At 38.3% G+C, this 18,280-nt stretch overlaps 2 protein-coding genes across 7 annotated transcripts in view; one reads left to right on the forward strand and one right to left on the reverse strand.

Annotated features, from left to right (window-relative positions):
• The first annotated feature begins 533 nt into the window (after positions 1–533).
• Positions 534–18,280, forward strand: part of PHF3 (PHD finger protein 3) — a 50,577-nt gene continuing 32,830 nt past the window's right edge. For 2 of the 6 annotated variants that reach the window (XM_054063982.1, XM_054063985.1), the window contains exon 1: positions 10,816–10,934. Coding sequence is in view for 1 of the 6 variants with exons in the window: in XM_054063986.1 (XP_053919961.1) it covers positions 10,691–10,934 (244 nt within the window). In the remaining 5 variants the exon portion in view is untranslated. Of the gene's footprint in view, positions 682–10,665; positions 10,935–18,280 lie in introns of those variants that run through there. The other 4 variants (XM_054063986.1, XM_054063980.1, XM_054063983.1 and 1 more) reach the window with 4 other exon arrangements.
• LOC128851616 (basic proline-rich protein-like) lies at positions 575–1,719 on the reverse strand. The gene is made up of 2 exons (XM_054061220.1): positions 1,642–1,719; positions 575–985 (listed from the first exon to the last, which is right to left on the reverse strand). The coding sequence occupies exons 1-2, from the start codon at positions 1,717–1,719 to the stop codon at positions 575–577; spliced, it is 489 nt and encodes a 162-aa protein (XP_053917195.1).

The following is an 18,280-nucleotide window of genomic DNA, read 5'->3' on the forward strand; positions in this document are numbered from 1 at the left end:
TGTAACCTCCTCTGGACCCGTTCCAACAGAAAACACATGCTCTAGTGTTCTAGAAGTTAGTTCTGCCTAACTTCCAAAAAATACAGTTGCTGAGATGAACTTCAGCCTAAATGAAGATACTCCCTTTGTGTAACAGTAACTCATTTTTGTACAGGCGCACCTAGGCACCCAGGGCATGTCGCCGTCGGCCCCCACTCCCGGCGATAAGGCATTCTCGTGCCCCCAAAGCGCTGTACTCCCACCGGGCAGCAACTCTCGCCGAGAAGAGACCGGAAACACCAACCCCGCCGCTCTACCTCTGTCTCTGCCCCCGCCCCCCCCTTATCAGCCCAGCCGGGCGCCTGCGCAGCGCCTCCACTTCCCTCCCCGTAAACAGCGCCGTCACGTGACCCCGACCGGGCCCCCGGCGCGCCGCCGCTTTACGCCCTGACGCCGCGGGGGCGCGCGCGCGCGGGGCCCGGGCACCGCGTTAACGTAGCCGAGACCCAACCAAAGGCCGGAACCATCCTGAGCTGTGGGCGGGGGGGGGGGAGGGGAAGGGAAGGAGGGGAAAACACCCCCAGCTCGGTCTCGCTTAGGGCCGCGCGGCCGCGCGCGCGCCGCCTCCCCCCCTCTCGCGCTCCTTTCGGTGCGGCCGCCGCCGCTCCTTCCTCCTCGGCGGCTCCCGGGCGGCGGAGCAGGGTGAGTGATGGTGGGGGGGTGGGAAGGGCCCTGCCGCCAGGCGCGGCCTCGCCCTCGGTGCACCGGGGCCTGGTGGGGCCGGGCCTGGCCTGGCCTGGCGGGGCGGGCGGGACGCGGCCCTGCAGCGCGGGGGGCTGCGGGGCGCTGCCCGGCCCTTATTGGCCTTGCTGGGGCTGCGAACCTCCCCCCCCCCCGGCCCGGCCCCGCCGCCTCGCCTTGCCTGCCCTGCGGTATTACGGCTTGCCCCTTCTCGCGTCCCGCCTCGTGATGCCTTCTTCCTCCCTCCCCCCGCCTCAAACCTGAGCTAAAAACACCAGTTTAGACCCTGCTGTTCTTCCTACTATTGGTCTGACCTGTTCTGGGCTCCTCCTCCCGTCCCTCAAAGTCAGCATCATCAACAATTTCAGTGTTTAACTCTTGTGTATAGTACCCACTGTGAGACGTGCAGGAGAAACCTCGAATGTTGGGTTCAGTTTTGGGCCCCTCACTGCAAAAAGGACATTGAGGTGCTGGAGTGGATCCAGAGAAGGGCGGCGAAGCTGGGGAACTGCTTGGAGAACAAGCCTTATGAGGAGCAGTTGAGGGAGGGAACTGGGATTGCTTACTCTAGAGAAAAGGAGGATGAGGGGAGACCTTGTCGCTGTCTACAACTCCCTGAAAGGAGGTTGTAGCGAGGTGGGTGTTGGTTTCTCCTCTCAAGTGACAGGAGGAGAGGGAATGGCCTCAAGCTGTGCCAGGGAAGGTTCAGATTAGACATCAGGAAAAATTTCTTCACCAAAGGGATTATCAGGCACTGGCAGAGGTGATTGACTCGCCATCCCTGGAAGTATTTAACAAATGGGTAGATGAAGTGCTTAGGGATATGATTTAGTAGTGGACAGGTACAATTGGACTCTATCTCAAAGGTCTTTTTCAACCTAGTGGTTCTGTGATTCTATGAAACGTGATCATCAGCAGTACTGAGGGGATTCGGTGGCCTGGTGGAATTTCCAGATACTGCTCTTGGATGAGTTGCGCTTTCTGAGGCAATGTGTCCATGCTTCTTCCTAGCTATTGAGATAATTAATATCTATAAGGCTTTGAAAGAGCTGTTGCTCATATCATTGCAAGCATGCTTTCTACATGGTCTGCGCAATGGAGACCTGTTAAGGCCATGAGGTGAGGGTTTGAAAGACCACTGTGTGCGGTGTAGGCTGAGTTAGTAGAAATGGCTAAGAGAATGAAGCATTAAAGTGAGGAAAGGAAGACGAGGACATGGAATGACAACAGCTGTGCCATAAAAATTGTAGTTGTGGTGTTGTCTTTTGTATGGCTGTTAATCCATTATGTGATTTGTATAGATTTGCTTTTATAAAAATGGAAGAGTGGAAATATTGTAGGATTAAATGTAAGGAAGGTCAACATATGGCCTCGCTTTAACATCATTAATTTATGGTTTGCTTTGCTTAATAAATTAAAGCTTGGGACACACTGTAAGGGAGATCTTGAAAACCTGGCTTCTATATTCCTTGGAATAAAATTGAGTTGTCTTTATACCTAGTGTGTAGCGCACAATTAAACTGCTACTTAGCTCTCTTTTTGCTTTACCAAATCACTTCTGCTTTTAATTTCTGTAGTTAGCTTTAAGGATTATGCATATAGATATGGAGTTCCAAACACCTGGATTTTTTAAGCTGTCATTGCCTGTTACTCATTCAGTTTTTATGTGCATTTTGCAAACCTCCAGGAATTTTGCAATTTCGAGCGGCTGAAAGGGCACCTAGCTACAAACCATGTTGGCCAGATCTAATTAAATATAATTAACTGAAGTAAATCAGTACAGTGGTAATGTGTTTCTAAGAAAGCAAAAGCTCTAAAAAGTCTGTAATTATCTGTCATATTTCTGTAACCTTCTCTTTCTAGAAGTCTCAATTCTACCTCATGGAGTAAATACTATTCATGTTATGCAAAGATCTGAGCTGGTGTATGCTGTATGAAATTTTTTTAGTTATTTTAAGTTGATGTTTTTAAAAGAAGTTAATTTTCCCTGGCCAACTTGAAACTGAGTCCTAAGAATACTAAGAGATGATAAACTATTGGTAGGAAATTATAAGCTTTCACCGTTTTATTACATTATTCTGGCATTTTGTGTCAGAAACTTTCCTTTTTTATGGTAAGGGAATGTTTTTGAAAGATAGTACTATGAAGTAGCATTTACAAAGTCAGCTAAATTGGGGTATGAGTGTTCATTATATAGCATCAAAGAGTGAAAAATACTAACAGCTTGCGACATCTGCCTGGCTGGTGTCAACATAGCTACAAGATGGATGGTAGATTTATGTGGAGAACTTCACAAGGCTTAGCAATCAGGCTTCAAACTATTTCTGAAAAATGTAATTCTAATGTATTTTTCCAAAGGAATCATTATCAAAGAGACACTGATAAATTCAAAAAGTATTAAAAATGAAATTATTCTCTCTGGGGTGACAGACAAATAATCAATGTAACCTATTACACAGCTTAACATTTATACTATGTTCAAGCTGACAATATTTGAAATGATCCTTGAGGAAGGGAAAGAGTTTAAGAGCATGGCCTCTTTTCAGGGAAATTTCTCTTGGTAGTGAGCTTACAAATTCTAGAGGTATACACAGTGATGGAGAGAGTAATAAAATGATGTATAATCTTTGATTATGCTTAATTTTTATGCAATTTAGGAGTATTTGGGACAGTTCAGCAAAGGAAAACATTCTACTTCACAAAAAACATTTGAAAGATTTCGCAATGTAAAGACATTTCTTGTGACAGAACACAACTTCTAGTGCAGCACTTTGGGCATCTTCTGTCTGTAAAGTGAGGGTGAGAAATGTGGGGGTTATTTTTGAGGGCAGGTTACTCCATTCAAAACATAAATGTTGAGTTGATTTTCTGTGATATAATAATTTTATCTTGTATGATTAAGAGAAGGTGTCTCTGTACTTCTGAAATTGTCTCATTAAATCCTTTGAAATTGCCTTTTCTTCCAGTTCACTGAAATGAAGTACGGTTCTGGCTGGTGAATGTTAATTCTTCTGGATAGTTAAGATTTAATATAGAAAATATCTCAAACTGTCTGCCCTTCTTTTGAATACTGCAGTAGGAAGTAGTAAAGGAACTGCTGTTGTCAGTAAGGGAGCATCATATACTTTCAGATTATAGATTGATTTTAAGATACGGTAACTTGAGGTGTCAGACTACTGAGATTTCAGTAGCAGGGTGATAAGATTTGGGTCAGTTAATGTTTGAAGACTTAAAGGTGAGGAGAAATAGTATAGAAGCACTGCTTAAGAATCACTGAAATGCTCAGATTTACAGTTCTTGTTCTTTTGATCTGTGGGAGGTTTTGATGCCACTAAAAGCTCGATCTTTAATTTTAAATGAGAGATTTAAATAATAAATAGGGGATTTCAATAACAGAACAGGTAGCATATGGATACTTATGGATCTATTTCTGGCATACAGCTTTCTCAGAGTGCTTGGGCCTCTCTTACAGCAATACTGATGTTTCACATAAACCTGTGGAGTACATGTTTCTGTTAGGCAAGTCTTTGATGGTGTCCTGTTTGGTGGCAGATGGGTAAACAAGAAAGATTAAATTTGTTTATGCTCAAAGGCCGGAGCTCAGCAAACCATATTCCATCCAAGTGTTGTATCCTTTTTGAGAAAGGACGCTGACATTTTCATTTTGTAGCTGTACTGCAGTGCATACTCTTATAAATGAAGTTGCTTGTCTTGCCAAAAATGTTTTGTCAGTTAATTTAATTCTTGAAGACTGCCCTAAATGTTGGGGTTTAGACTCATACAATCATAGAATATTTTGGGTTGGAAGGGACCTTAAAGATCATCTAGTTACAAACTCCTCCGATGGGCAGAGACAGGTTCCACTAGACCAGGCTGCCCAAGACCCCATCCAACCTGGCCTTGAACACCTCCAGGGATGGGGGATCCACAACTTCCCTGGGCAACCTGTGCCAGTATCTCATCACTCTCATGGTGAAGAAGTTCTTCCTTATGTCCAGTCTAAATCTGCCCCTCTTCAGTTTATACCCATTGCCCCTAGTCCTGTCGCCGCAATCCTTTGCGGACAGTCCCACCCCAGCTCTCTTGTAGGCCCTGTTTGGGTACTTGAGCCAATGTGAACCAGAGTAGAAGACACATTGGCATGAGAGTTGTAAAGCTGAGGTTTTCTTACGGACTCTGCCACTGTTGCACTATCTGATATTGATTTCCATTTTTTATCCCATGACGCGTTAGGCTGTGAGCTCTCTTGGCCAAAATCTGCAGAGGACCTGGGTTCTGGCTTTTGGTGCTGTAATATTCATAAATGTTGTTAACATTAAAACCAGCGTTCAATCTTACATGGACTCGTGGCAACTTAGCATTAATTTTCAGATAGGTGCTTGTGACCTTAAACTTCAAGGTTTTCATGCTGGGAAGGGGGAAGATGGTAGTAAAACTTCCCCGTGCTTGGCATCAGTGCTTTGAACCAACATAGATTGGTAAGTGGGTTAGAAGTGTCAGGGTATCAGTGAGCACATGGTGTTGTCAAACATCACAGCTCTGGTGAACAAAGGTAGACGTTGATACCCTGAATGGTCTTTTGAGGTAATTACCAAAACACTGTTAGAGGTTTTATTTAACTGCCTCTGTTGGCTTATTTTATGTGAATTAATGTGAAGTTTCCCTCTTTTGCTGAAAAGGTTTTGTCAGTTTTTGTTACTTATTATTTCATTCCTCTGTGACAAATGCCGAGTCAGCTTTTCCCATTCATTTTGACATCTAAGGTACTGTTTATCCAAATAGCTCTGTTCCTTTTATATACTTTTCCAACCAGCATTTGTCACTACTACTTTAAGAAATACAAATAATATGGATGTTTTAATGGAGTCTATTACCAATGTTGGGAGTAGTTCTTGCTGTCAGTCATTTTGCATGTGTAAGCTGAAAGAATAGACAAGGGGATAATAGACCAAGTCTTGTATTTTGAGTATTGCAATGTTTCCAACATTAGTCAGTCAATAACTAGATTTACAAAAGCTTTTATAAGCACCAGTGGGATTCAGTGAACTGGAAGCCAGAGACAGTATTCGTAAAGGCAAATAAATGAAGTGGAAGGAATTGTAATATTACTATGCTATCTTCAGCAGCTTCAGACTTGGTGATTAAAGTTGATCTATAAAGTAGATACCATCTTCAACATCTAGTATTTTGAGTATCCCGAATAAGGAGTATGAGCTTTTTTCCTTACTTCGGTTAGGTAGGTTATGTTCCTTCGGGTTTCCTCCCCCACCCTTGTTCCCAGTGTAGGCATTTTTTTTAAATTTCTTTGTAGAAATATTTTATTTTTCTGAAGTCCAGCTTGTGAGGGTCAGATTTTTTTTTTTTTAAAGTGACAATCATTAAAAATACAGGAAATTCTATTTTTATATTCTTAAGTTTTAAATTTTAGCTAATACTTGAAAGTCAAGTTTAAAATGTACAGTAACCTACGAAAGTCACTTTCTAGGCAGAGGTGGGAGGAGACAAAGCCATTCCAGTGAATGTTGTTTGAAAGTGTAAACCATAGATTTTGCTTAATAAAATAAAAGGTGTAAAATTTTTGCTTAGTAAAATAAAAGGTGTAAGAGCACTATTAAAACTGAGGAACACGTGTAAAGAAATAATAAAATATCAAGGCTGTTATATCTAATGAAAATCCAAATATGTAGCTGGAAAATTAAACACTGGCACGTAAGTGATATTTAAGGGAGCCTTTATTTAGAATGCAAAGACAGAGTATGTTTGGCCTGTACATCAGCTGTGGAACACTCAGGATTTCTAGCGGTATGTACAATTTGTGACCACATCTGTTTGAGGTGGAGTTTAGATAAGACAGTAGAGACACGCTGATACAGTTTGATATCTCGGCTAGACTGTGTTGCTTTGTCCCACTAAGAAAGCAATGCAGTAGGAACTGAAGTAATCTTTTTTTTTTCCCTTTCACAGACTAAACAACGAAACCCATTAAAAATGTACAGTGTCTCCTGGCCAGATATTAGTCTTCTTTCCTCTCTTAATGTTAGTTAGAAACTGAGAGTTCAAACAAGTATGTCCTTTCATTCTTCAGCAACTGATCATTCTGGCTATTAATATTTTAGTTCTGCAAAGTCATTTAGAGTTACTAGAGATGTCATGAAAAAGTAGTAAAAGGGGAAAAGATAAAAATCTGTCATATTGGATCCTACAGTGTGCTTATTTCATACCAGTATTTGTTGGAATTTGAGGCACTATTATGACATACTCTGCTTAATTACTAATTTAATAACTGGAAGACTCAGACTGAAGAAGAAAATGATATTGAGAGCATAAAGAGATTTTATGTTAACATAACATGAGAGACATTCTGCAAGTCATGTTTAACTGAAGGAGACATTCTGCAAGTCATTTTTAACTGACATGCTCTTTTCTCTTTAACGGGGTTGTTTTTAGTGATTGATCACTTAATAATGAAAGATTTTGGTTGGTAGCTTGCTACTATGAGTACCTGGTGTTGCAGTGGTGGAGCTGATTGAAATGTATCAGCCTCAAAAGCATAAGAGAGATATACTTTATTTAAGGGATTGAGGAGAATGCTCCCTACATCTTTAGCTTTCCTTCATCGTCAGGTCCCATTGCACCCACATCCCTATAATTGCTCTCCCGTGTCCTGTAGCAGTCTCAGTACGTGCACTGATGCCCTGGGAGCCAGCAGATGGGACAAGTTTCACATCTGTCCAGGCTGAACCTGGCTGGTACTTCCTTGTTTGCTTTGTTTGCTCCTTGCTTGCTTTGAATGCTCCTCTTCTCACTAGTTCTCCATACATGTGACTTTTCATATATTTGTTGCTTCTGATTAACTGCCCAGTGGGAAAGTGCTTTTGAATTATTGTGCGTTGGGAGTACATTTGATATGTACACTTTTGCTGTGAGTGATGCAAAGCCACTGGCCTTTAGAGTTCAAGTGGAGGACACAGCTGCGTTCCAGGGAAATAATGCATTCCTCCCTGGAGCTGTTAAGAATTGTCTTTGGAAATAAGTGACTTAGAAAAACTTAACTGTGTTTTTACCTGTACCTCTGGCTATTTTTCCTGGTAGTCAAAATGTTTCAAATGCAAAATATACCATTTGCAATTCATGCAGTTTAGGCCTCGTCTAAGGGCAGATATTTTTTTTTTGTAGCAGATATTTCTAACAATTGGCTGTCTAGCAAGAAGTGTATCTTCCATTGTCAGTCCCACAGATTTTATGCTTCATGTGACAGTTAATCTAGTAATGCTAGAAATAATTTTCTACACCTGGTACTGTGCAAGTTATGCAAAGAATTGAATGGTGGTTCCTTGAACCAGGTAAAACAACATTTTGATTTCATGTACTTCACTGGGGTAATCTCTCTAACTATTTTAAAAATTGTATAACAAATTCTTTAGTCTTTGATTTCGTGGTTGTAGGATTTTTATGCAAACCCACTTCGTTGATGTCTTCACAATGACTTTTTTTGACGCAAAATTTGGATGGAACTTAGTTAATCTTAGGCTCATGTTCTAGGAAAAAAACTTTCATTAAAATTACTTTTGAATTTTATCTAATAGCTGGTTAGGTGTTGTTGAAAATGACAGTGGGCGTTGCATGTATAGTTGCTTTGAGTTATTTTGCAGTGCTTTTAGTTGTTCTGAATGGTAGTCTTGGAAAACTGTAAGTATTCTTTTTTCATCACATTGCTAAGACAGAGATTATTTTCTGTCATCAGTGATTCCTGTAGCAAGAGCTAGTGTTCTGCTTGAGCTCCACTACTTAGTGGTGCTCTTAATGAATTGGTCAGCACTGCTTTGATAACAGCAACATTTGAGTAACAGTTATATAAATGTTCCCCTCCTATCCAGAAAATTCTTGAGCTATATTATTGTAAATGTGTTCAAAAGCCTTGCTACTCTTTGATTTTGTGTACCAAGGATTTCTTACATTAATTTACAGGTGTTCTTTTGCAGTGTCATTGACACTTGTTAGTGTCAGGTTTCACCATCATTTTATCCCGTCTCTATTATTTTTGTGCTTGTGTGATGCCGGTATGAAAAAAACCTCTGTAATTACAGGAAGGTGTTTTAAAGTACTGGAATGAAGCATTTATAATTATCTTCTTAGTTTGAGCCATTGCAGCTCTAGTGCTTTATCCTTTATAGTATCAGAATGTTTTAACTACATGGCGTAGTAAAAATAGATTATGCAGTGCACCACACCACTTCCTCTGTTAGTTTGCTACTTTATTTGTTGCCAAATTTGGAAATTATTTTGACAAACAGAAAGAATGTGAACTGCTCTCGGTGTCAGTATCGTGTATATGTAGATGCAGTATATTGCTTCATAGAAGTGGTCCGTTTTTTGGTGAGGGAGCTTTCAAATTATAATGTACTTGCTGCTGTAAGACTGTTACCTGCTTGGTAAATGCACCTGACTTGGCCTGACTTTCCTTCTTCTTGGTTGTTTTGTCAGTAGGGTGTTGAGTATTAGATGGTTTTGTCATTGTTAGTGTGTAGACGCTGTAAATCTACCATGCTTTGGAGAAACATTGTGTTGTACCTGACCATTTCTTCCTCCTAAGCTACCCTATAGGAGAAGGAAGAAAGACTGTGGTTTGTTTTTTCTTAAAAAAAAAAAAACAAAACGTGGAAGTCAAGCATTTTCATACTCCTCTGTAGTTTTTGTAACTTTGTGAAATTAAATAAATACCATATACAGAGCTGAAATTGTTGCAGTGCTCTTGCATGCCTATGGCTAGGATTTTCTCTGTCGGTTGCGAAAACAGAAATGTCCCATAAAATACTGTTTAGTATGTGGAAGGAGGAGGATGAAGGAAGGAGTGGGAGAGAATGTCCTTTCTCTGCTTCCAAAAGCTTCAACAGCTTTGTGTGTGTCAAAACTGGTCTCTCAGCCTTTCCTGTATTCCAGAATAAGCTAGGCATTACTGCACTGCTCCATGTTCCTTCCTTCCGTAACCCTATTTATTATATCTGCCTCCATTCTTTAAGTATATGCTTATGCTAATTTCTCAAGAAACGTTTTGTTGACTTTCTTTCTGTTCTGTTGTGTAGTTATACTTTCTTATTAGTTGAATCTCTGCTGCCATAGTTGCATTTCTGCTATATTTGCAAAGAAGTGGCCTAGAAAATAGGGGATCCTTTCTTGTAAAATGTATGTTCCATCTTTGAATACAGTTCCCCAAGTTTTATCTCAGCCTCTTCAAAACTGAAGTTTCTAAAAGGCTCTTGGCCCTTTTGAAGCCAGCTCAGAGTTCTCATGTACTTGATTAAGCTCAGAATTTCTTATTAAACTTCTGTAATTTTGTTGAATGTAACAGTAGATGAAAAATAATAGAAACAAGTCCTTGCTGCTTGAAAGTAGTTACTTGCTATAAAGTACTTGGTAGTTTCTCTCTGAGTGGAAAAGTAGGCCTTCTTGATTTTGGGCCTAGTTATGGTAGGCTTCTGAGCTTTCTCATCTCCACTGATGTTAGGGAAAGCTGACCTTGCATTGCTACATTAAAAGATAAAGAAAGACATAGCCTTGGGTTGGTTTAGGTTTAGGCAAATTTTAGAAAGGAGATACTATAGTTAACCCTTTTATATGCACTCTGTAGCAGTGGCAGCATGCTCATACTGGTAGTGGGCTTGATATCAACTTAGCGTGGGATTTCTTCTGAAAATAATCAGTTAGAGAATTTATTTTGAGATATGAAGTGGGCCAAACCAAGCCATAAGCAGACTTTTTGTTCTTTTGGGGTTTTTTTTGTGTTTTTTTCCTTCTTTTTTTTTTTTTTTTTTTTTTTTGCTTACAATTCTAAAATACCTTAAACATTCTTTATAAAACACAACAGCCAAAACAATTTGCTGGTTTCTTAGGTGTTTTACAATTTGTAGCTTATTTTCTTATGGTATTTTTCTTGTCTTTCTATAGGGCTGAAAGACACACAGGAGTCTTCATGGATATAGTTGATACATTTAACCATTTAATTCCTACTGAACACTTAGATGATGCCCTATTTCTAGGATCCAACCTGGAGAATGAAGTCTGTGAGGATTTTAGTACAAGTCAAAATGTCTTAGAGGATTCGCTGAAGAACATGCTCAGCGATAAGGATCCTATGCTAGGATCTGCAAGTGCCCAGTTCTGTTTGCCTGTTTTGGATAGCAATGATCCCAATTTCCAGATGCCTTGTTCAACAGGTAAATGTTACAATTTTTTAAGATTGCAATTTAAAATACAGTTATACTCTAGTACCAACCCTTTTTCGTCATGTAGAAGTAATAGTTTGGGATTTCTGTCTCCTTCCTGCCCTTTTTGTTGCGCTGCTAACATGCCTCGCATGGAAACCATGTGCAGTTCTTTTTAACTTCGTCCTGTAACAGTAGAGGAAGGCTCCTAATCTGGATTGGAAGGAATTTGGGCTTTGTCTTGAAGACGTGTAAATTATTCCCAGTTAAAGTTGTGATTTGTTTAGTGTAAGCACTGATTAGGCGCAGTGAAGTTGCTAGTTATCTTCAAAGAATATTAGTTCTGGAATAATAGTAGAAGCATGAGAGTTGTAGGAATTAATGCTGTGGCTTCAGAGTTATTCTGTTAGTGCTTGGCCTTCTAGTACTGAGCTGAAACTGGATTCTGGGTATTTTGCTTAGGTTGGCTTCAAACAAAACCCTGGAAGGATAATACAGTTCCTTTCCTTTCTGTATGTAAACACTTGATTTGGAACCAATTTAGAGCAAAATTTAAAATAAAAATAATCTTAGGAGTTGTGGAGTAATTTTGGAAAATAAAAAGAAGGTAATCTCTTCCCTAAAATAGTTTATATTGATGGATAGTTGGAAAAATTACACTGAATTTGGTGTAAGAGACAAAAATGCATTCTTGATATTTTTTAAATTTCATTGGAAGTTTTTTGAAAATTATGTTTTTTAAGAAATATTGTATAGTAATGCAGATAACTGATCATATCAAGATTTAATTTTTTTCTAGTAACTTTTCTGAACTATTGGAAATCTTCATTGTTTCCTGATGTATGTAGTTTGTTTCTACTAGCAGACTAAATTCTTACCTTCACTAAATTAGGCGGTATTACAATATCTAAAACTGTAAATCAAAGCTTATACTGATTGAGGCAGTGAAAAATTGAATTACAAAGCCAAACCAAAATATTTTCTGTGTTCTACTAAAGTAGTAGATTGTTTGAGGCCATCCTTAATGTTTTTACTTATTCTTGCTGTAGTCTCTATCCTTATACATTTTTGTCTGTAACCCAACAAGCAAAATCGTATCACTCTAATTGTGCATAAGACTGTAGAATGTCCACAACTAAACCAAATTCTTCCTGTCTAAATTTTTTTTTTTTTCCCTCCAGTAAAACAGTGGTGCAGTGCAGATTCTTGTTTCGCACTGTATCTTGTGTATCCTCCAGTAAACCTACACTGCGTATAGGGTTTTTGAATTATCTCCTAGGGTACAGCTGAATGTTTTGGAAGTTACGGGGAGACTTTTTGGGCGTTTTGGTAGATAATGCTCATAAAAGTGATCAACAGTGCAATAATTAATTGATACTTTAATAATCACAATTTGTTAAGGTTACTGTCCATTAAAATAAGTGAGCTAACTTATTTACTTTAGTGCTACTATTTCAAACTGCCTGCACACTTACGAAATCAAAACTCATTGTTTTTATTTTTTATGAGTTTTATTTTTTTTTAAATCTGAAAGCAAGAGCAGAGCCACTTTTCAGTAAATGATTTAAAACGTGTAATTTGGAATTACTGTAGTAGATATCCAAAAGGACAGAAAGTGTTCTTGCTGTTGCTCGTTCTTTGTAGTTCTTGATAAGAACTGTCCTTATTTTGAGATGGTAGGACCGCATTATATACTTGGGTTTTTTCAGTTGAGAATGATTATCAGTTTGAGGCAAAATTTCTTTGCTTGTCTGTCTTCCTTGGATATTTGTACAACTCATGATTTATGTGATTTGCCTGAGTCTGTTAGTGATTTAATACAGCTTATGTAGGTTGCTGGTAAGAATGCAGTCGCGCAAGACGATAGTACCCTTGATAAGAATTACAAATACAAAAGCTGTTTTATCCAGGCATTTTGCATGAAAATTCATTTCTACACCTACATCAGTTTGTGTGAAATAGAAAAACTCTCCCTACAAATCTTGCCTTACTTACATGCTTAGAGCTACACCACCATTGGTGCGTTCTGCTGCATTACTTTGCTGCATTCTGATCCTTTTAATTCTTTTTCTGCCTCTGTATAGAATCGTGTTATCAGTCTGTTTTGTAGTGCATTAAAGAATATGGTAACGGAATGCTTCATTGTTGGCTCTTCTCTTAACCTTTCAGTAGGGTTAGAACTATACCTAGAAAAATGTTTTTTCGTAAGAATTTACTAGGTTTAGGTACATTTGTTTTCATCTATGTTAAGCAAAGGAAAACCTAGGAGATACTGAAATGGTAGATGGTGGTGTTTCTTACATTTTTTTATTTAATTCTAGAAGGTTTTTTTTTTTTTCCAGAGGCATAAATTTAGTTATGAGAATTTATTTTAGACTTTCAAAAAGTATTTTGCATAACCCATGCCTAGACTGTGAACAGATTAAGAAAAGGAGCAAAGTGCTTATGGAAATTACATCACAGAGCCAGCAAAGGACATGTTTATCATGCTTTTCTCTCTGTGAATAACTGGAACATACTTGGTTCTGTGAAGATTGCATGCTACAGCTTATTTGATTGCTGTGGGCATTCTGAAGAGATGAAGGTGTAAATAGTTGGGCTGAGGAGCTGATTTAGCAAAAATGTATTATATCTCATAGATAAAATGGAGGAACAGAAAGCATGGCTCACTAATAGTTCGTTGAAAGCCTGATTTGAGCAGAGTTGAAGAGTGTTTATAAGCCTATACACAAAATGAAATACTATGTTTATATGCCTGTAACCTGAAGAACTTCTGCGTTCTAAATATGAAATTTATTATGTGAACATGAGTACATGTGAGTGGCAAAGGCTTTGAGAAGAGCTTGTTTCAGGCCTGCTTACCCACATACCAAATTTGTCAGGTTCGTGACATTTTTTCTGCTTTACTTCGGAGATTAGGTCTCTTTTTCTAAGAACCCCTTCTCCCTTGCTTCTAAGTGAGGTTTGAGTATAGGTTTGGTTTTTACTTTTTCTTACTCATGCGTTGATGTTAGTTCTTTTTAGGTTTTCTTTACAGGGCTAATCCAAAGTCATTATATATCTGTCTTGTGCAGCTTTAGGTTTTATGTTGCACATCATTCACCATGAACTAAGCTATTTTTATGGTGAATTACCATTATCTGTATGTGATGGATACTGGTAGCAATTGGTTGTATATCCTTTAAACAGTTCAAGTGCTTGTTGATAAGACAGAAAACATAGATATTTTTTTTTTGTGTGTGTGTTGAAGTTTGATTTTTCAGTCGCTACTTGTTAGAGGCATCTACCTAGAAAATACAAATTTTGTAAGTTGGATTGCAAATGCTTCTCTGGGGGAGGATAGTAGCATAGAATCATAGAACTATGGAATGATTTGGTTTGGAATGGACCTTTTAAAGGTCATGAAGTCCACCACTCTGCAATAAGCAAGGGCATCTTCACCTCAATGAGGTTACTCAGAGCCCTGTCCAACCTGACTTTGAAAGTTTCCAGGAATGGGGCATCTACCACCTCTGGGCAACCTGTTTCACCACTCTCATTGTAAAAAAAAAATCTTACATATATCTACTCAGAATCTGCTCTACTATAGTTTAAAACCATTACGAGTTCTCCCATTGCTACAGGCCCTGATAAAAGTCTGTCCCCATATTTTTTAAAATTGAAGTATTGAAACTACTGAAAGGCCGCAGTAAGGTCTTCCCAGAGCCTTCTCTTCTCTAGGCTGAACAACTCCAACTCTTTTGGCCTTTCTTCACAGAAGTGGTGTTCCATCACTCTAATAACTTTTTGGCCTTCTGCTGGACCCGGTCCAACAGGTCCATGTCTTTCTTGTACTGAGCATCTCATAGTCAGCGGTAGTGGTATATGACAAATAGCAAGGAGCATTAGAATGGATGTCTGTTGCCTGCCTATTGATTGGAAGAACTATATCAATACCAGTAAAGCAGTCTCACGTTCATGTCTTGTGCTTGATCCAAGTTGTGGTGGATCTACATAGTTTCTTCAGTTAGATATTGTTGGTCTTGGGCTAGTAAGCCTTCTCTGTAATTGCCACAGTGTTTTAGGTGTCTCTGCGCTTCTGTTCATCAGTGTGGTCACGTGGCTGAATGAGGAACACAGAAGGACAGAATAGTATACAGCAGCTCCTGGGTGTCTTTAATGTTTGAGTGGTGTGAGTGGATGTGTGGTTTTGAGGTTTTGGGTTTTTTTTAACTTTCAGAGTGATCCCTTGATGAAAAGTGGTAGCTGTGAAGTTTGGGATATGATATAACTCTCGAGAGCAACAGCTTTTTTCAAATTTATATGGTATCTTAGAGATAAGCTTTCTATTTTTTCTGTTATTTGTTGTTGAAAGACATGCTGGAACCTTATCCACTAATTTCATAAGCTTGCAAGCGTGTGTCAGACTGGTCAAAAGCCAGTGAACTAAGTAACCAGCTTTTATACTCCATCAGTATTTCTCAGCTATTTTGAATTCCATAGCTTTTCAGTATATAAGTTACTGAGGCAGTTTGGTTTATCGTACATGTAATAGAGGGAATGGAATTTGAATTGTGTGTCATCTAGAGGCATCTCTGGATTTCATGATAAAATCAATCTTTTAACCAGTTTGGTTTATGGGTATGTTTATCAAATTGCGTATTTCTCATAGAAGATGAGGAATGCTGACCCTGTAAGAGTGTATGAAGACTGTTGAGAACATCTTTTTAATTGGCCATTTTCCCCTCTTCCTCTGGATTGCTGCTGCCCCAAGTGTGGTCTGTTCTTAATAGTTTTAGCCTGTGTTTTGATGAGTACTGTTGAAAGCAGATTTACTTCTGTTAAAGCTGTGATCACCTACTGAATCTTTTGAACAAAACAAATTATTCTGACCAGAAATACTTCTATTCTTTAGCTAGTATTGTGGCTGGCTCTATTAGCTATTTCAGGCTGTTTTCACTGAAGCCAAACACATGTATATCTTTGCTGCTGCGTATAAAGTAGTTTTGAATGTGACTTTCAGACTGTGACCCAGAATTGAGTCTAGAGTTGTTTCTCTGTTTTCTTACCTCTTTATGCCTTCCTTCCTCCAAGCTGTCCATGTGAATACTCGCACAGTGTCTTGTGACCAAGGTAGTAAATTTCCTGTGTAAAATTTAAATTTACTTTATTGGTATTATATTGAGAACTTGTAGAATGTTTATTTTGTGTGCTTTTCTGTTTGTAGGTAAGAAACTACCAGTTTTCCCTGTTTTAGGTCCTTTTGAAGACTTTAGTTATTTTATTTATTCTTTGGATCATTTTTATGGAGTTTTATGGATGGAGAGAGGTTGTATCTGTAGTAGGATTTGTAAGACAGTTTATGTATTTACAAATCACAGAGCTCCTCTAAAGGCTGTCTTCTTAATAAAATAACTCAATCTGATTTGAAATGCATGTTTTGATGCTGCATTTCTTTAACTTGCTGTTGGAATTTGTGCTTTAATCATCATTTCCGAAGGATGTTGTGGCTAAAGAGCGATGAATCAGTAGCCCTGTGATGTAACTTCATCTTTCTTTAAAGTGGGGTTTCAGTTCTCTGTCACAATACATGCTGTGTTATGTTTATTACTCCTAATTGATTTTCATAGGCTTTAGTTCTAAAGACAGGGAAAATTCCTCTTTACAGTTTAGAGAGTAATGGAAAAAAAGACTAAACATTTAGTTAGTATTTCATGTGGTACTTACTGTGTTTCTTTTCTTGCACTGGGCAGTCAGTACAAGATACTCACAGGCGAATTCTCAGCTAAACAGATTACAGGCTTACAGAAAAACTTTTGCAAAGCAGTTGGAATTTGGTGTTTTCTTATGTAAGCTCTAGCATCAATTATATCAGTAAGTTATATCTTTGTCTTTCTGACAAAGAATAGAATATTCTGACAAAGAGCATTTTTAATTCTATTTCTTGAACATATGTCAATAGGAGAAAGATTTTCATATAAAATATGCCATCTTCATTTACAATGTTGAGACTTGGTGATTTTTTTTTCAGTATCGCTATGTATTTCCTTGCTTTACTAGTTTATTAGCTCTTATTAAAGTTTACCTAGACATGTATTGGTCACTTCTTTGGCTGTTACTGTTCTTTCCTCTCAAGCATAGTATTAGTTTTTACATTGCATATAACATAGTAGAAAATGTAAAACATTCAACCATTTCCATATAATTTGATGCTTGCAGAATTAAAATCCAGTAGGGACTTGCTCAGTGCCTCTGTTAGCGTAATTCAGGTGGAGGTAGCGTTTACAACAACACAAAGCAGCAACAACAGTTGAGTTTTGTTCCTGGGCTTGCATCAACAGAAAATAAGTTTATTTCTACTTTTGAGACTTACCTTGACCAGTATGTCAAACCCCTGGATATTTCTGACTAATTTTGGCTGAAGATAAGTACCGGAAAAGACTTATGTTAATAAACATAAAAAACTACAGATTCCAAAGATTTTGATGCTTTTAGGGGTATTTTCTTCTCCTTTCCTCCTCTTCCCCCAGAAAAATTGTTTTCCTCAATTTTACATTGCTGAGGAATTAGGAAACAGTCATGCTTTTATTCTAATGCATGGAAAATTTTACTTTAAATATTTAAGTAAACTATTTTTTATGTATGTTATTCTGTTATTGTTTAACATGCACAAAAATGACTTCGTAGCGCAGCACAGTACTTTAGAAATTTTAAGTACTTTACAAGGAATGGAGAGACTAAAAATATTAAGATGAAGGCCACTGGTACTTCTTCTGTTATGAATATATTGAATGTGATTCATATTTTCCTTATTTGTAGCTTGTTTAGCTGTACATTCCTGACAGGTGGTTGTGGATTGAATTACAGTCTTGATAAACTGGATTGTTCATCACTATTTGGCACTAGTAGTGTTTTACAGTGTCCAATTTTTGTTATTTGAGAAGTATGCTCATTATTTTAGTGCTTTCACAAGCTGTACACTGGTGTATAACTTTTCTGTTTGGAAAAGTTTTTTTCTTTATATTTTTCTTTCTATCTCTTATCCTTTTTGTCTTAATTTCTATTTTTATTGCTGAGATAATCTTTAGATATTTATTTCTAAGAACATCTATGTCTCTCTTTAGTTACATGTGGTTTTGCTTTTGTTAGTTTATTTTTCCCAATGCTGTTTCTCTACCTTCCCTTCCCTGTCAGAATTTAATTTCCTAGTCCCCTCTGTATCTATTATTGTTCTCTGTCACTTTTTCTCTTCCCAGCAGGGTTTGTGTTGAATGCCCATGGGCCTCATGGGGCTGTAGTAGCCCAGTTATAGTTCAGGTTGTTTGAAATTAGCAAGATTCTGTGCTTCAAATTCCTCCATAAAATTAAAGCTACAGCAC

This window comes from Cuculus canorus, chromosome 3 (assembly GCF_017976375.1).
Source record: "Cuculus canorus isolate bCucCan1 chromosome 3, bCucCan1.pri, whole genome shotgun sequence".
In the NCBI taxonomy this organism is placed as follows: Eukaryota; Metazoa; Chordata; class Aves; order Cuculiformes; family Cuculidae; genus Cuculus; species Cuculus canorus.

What these genes read in the sequence shown, in the direction of transcription:
- LOC128851616 (XM_054061220.1), bottom strand. Translation starts at nt 1,719, where the DNA reads ATGGACACATTGCCTCAGAAAGCGCAACTCATCCAAGAGCAGTATCTG. An exon ending in CAGGCCACCGAATCCCCTCA is followed by an intron (nt 986 to 1,641) that starts GTACTGCTGATG and finishes TGGTGTTTTTAG; the next exon opens with CTCAGGTTTGAGGCGGGGGG.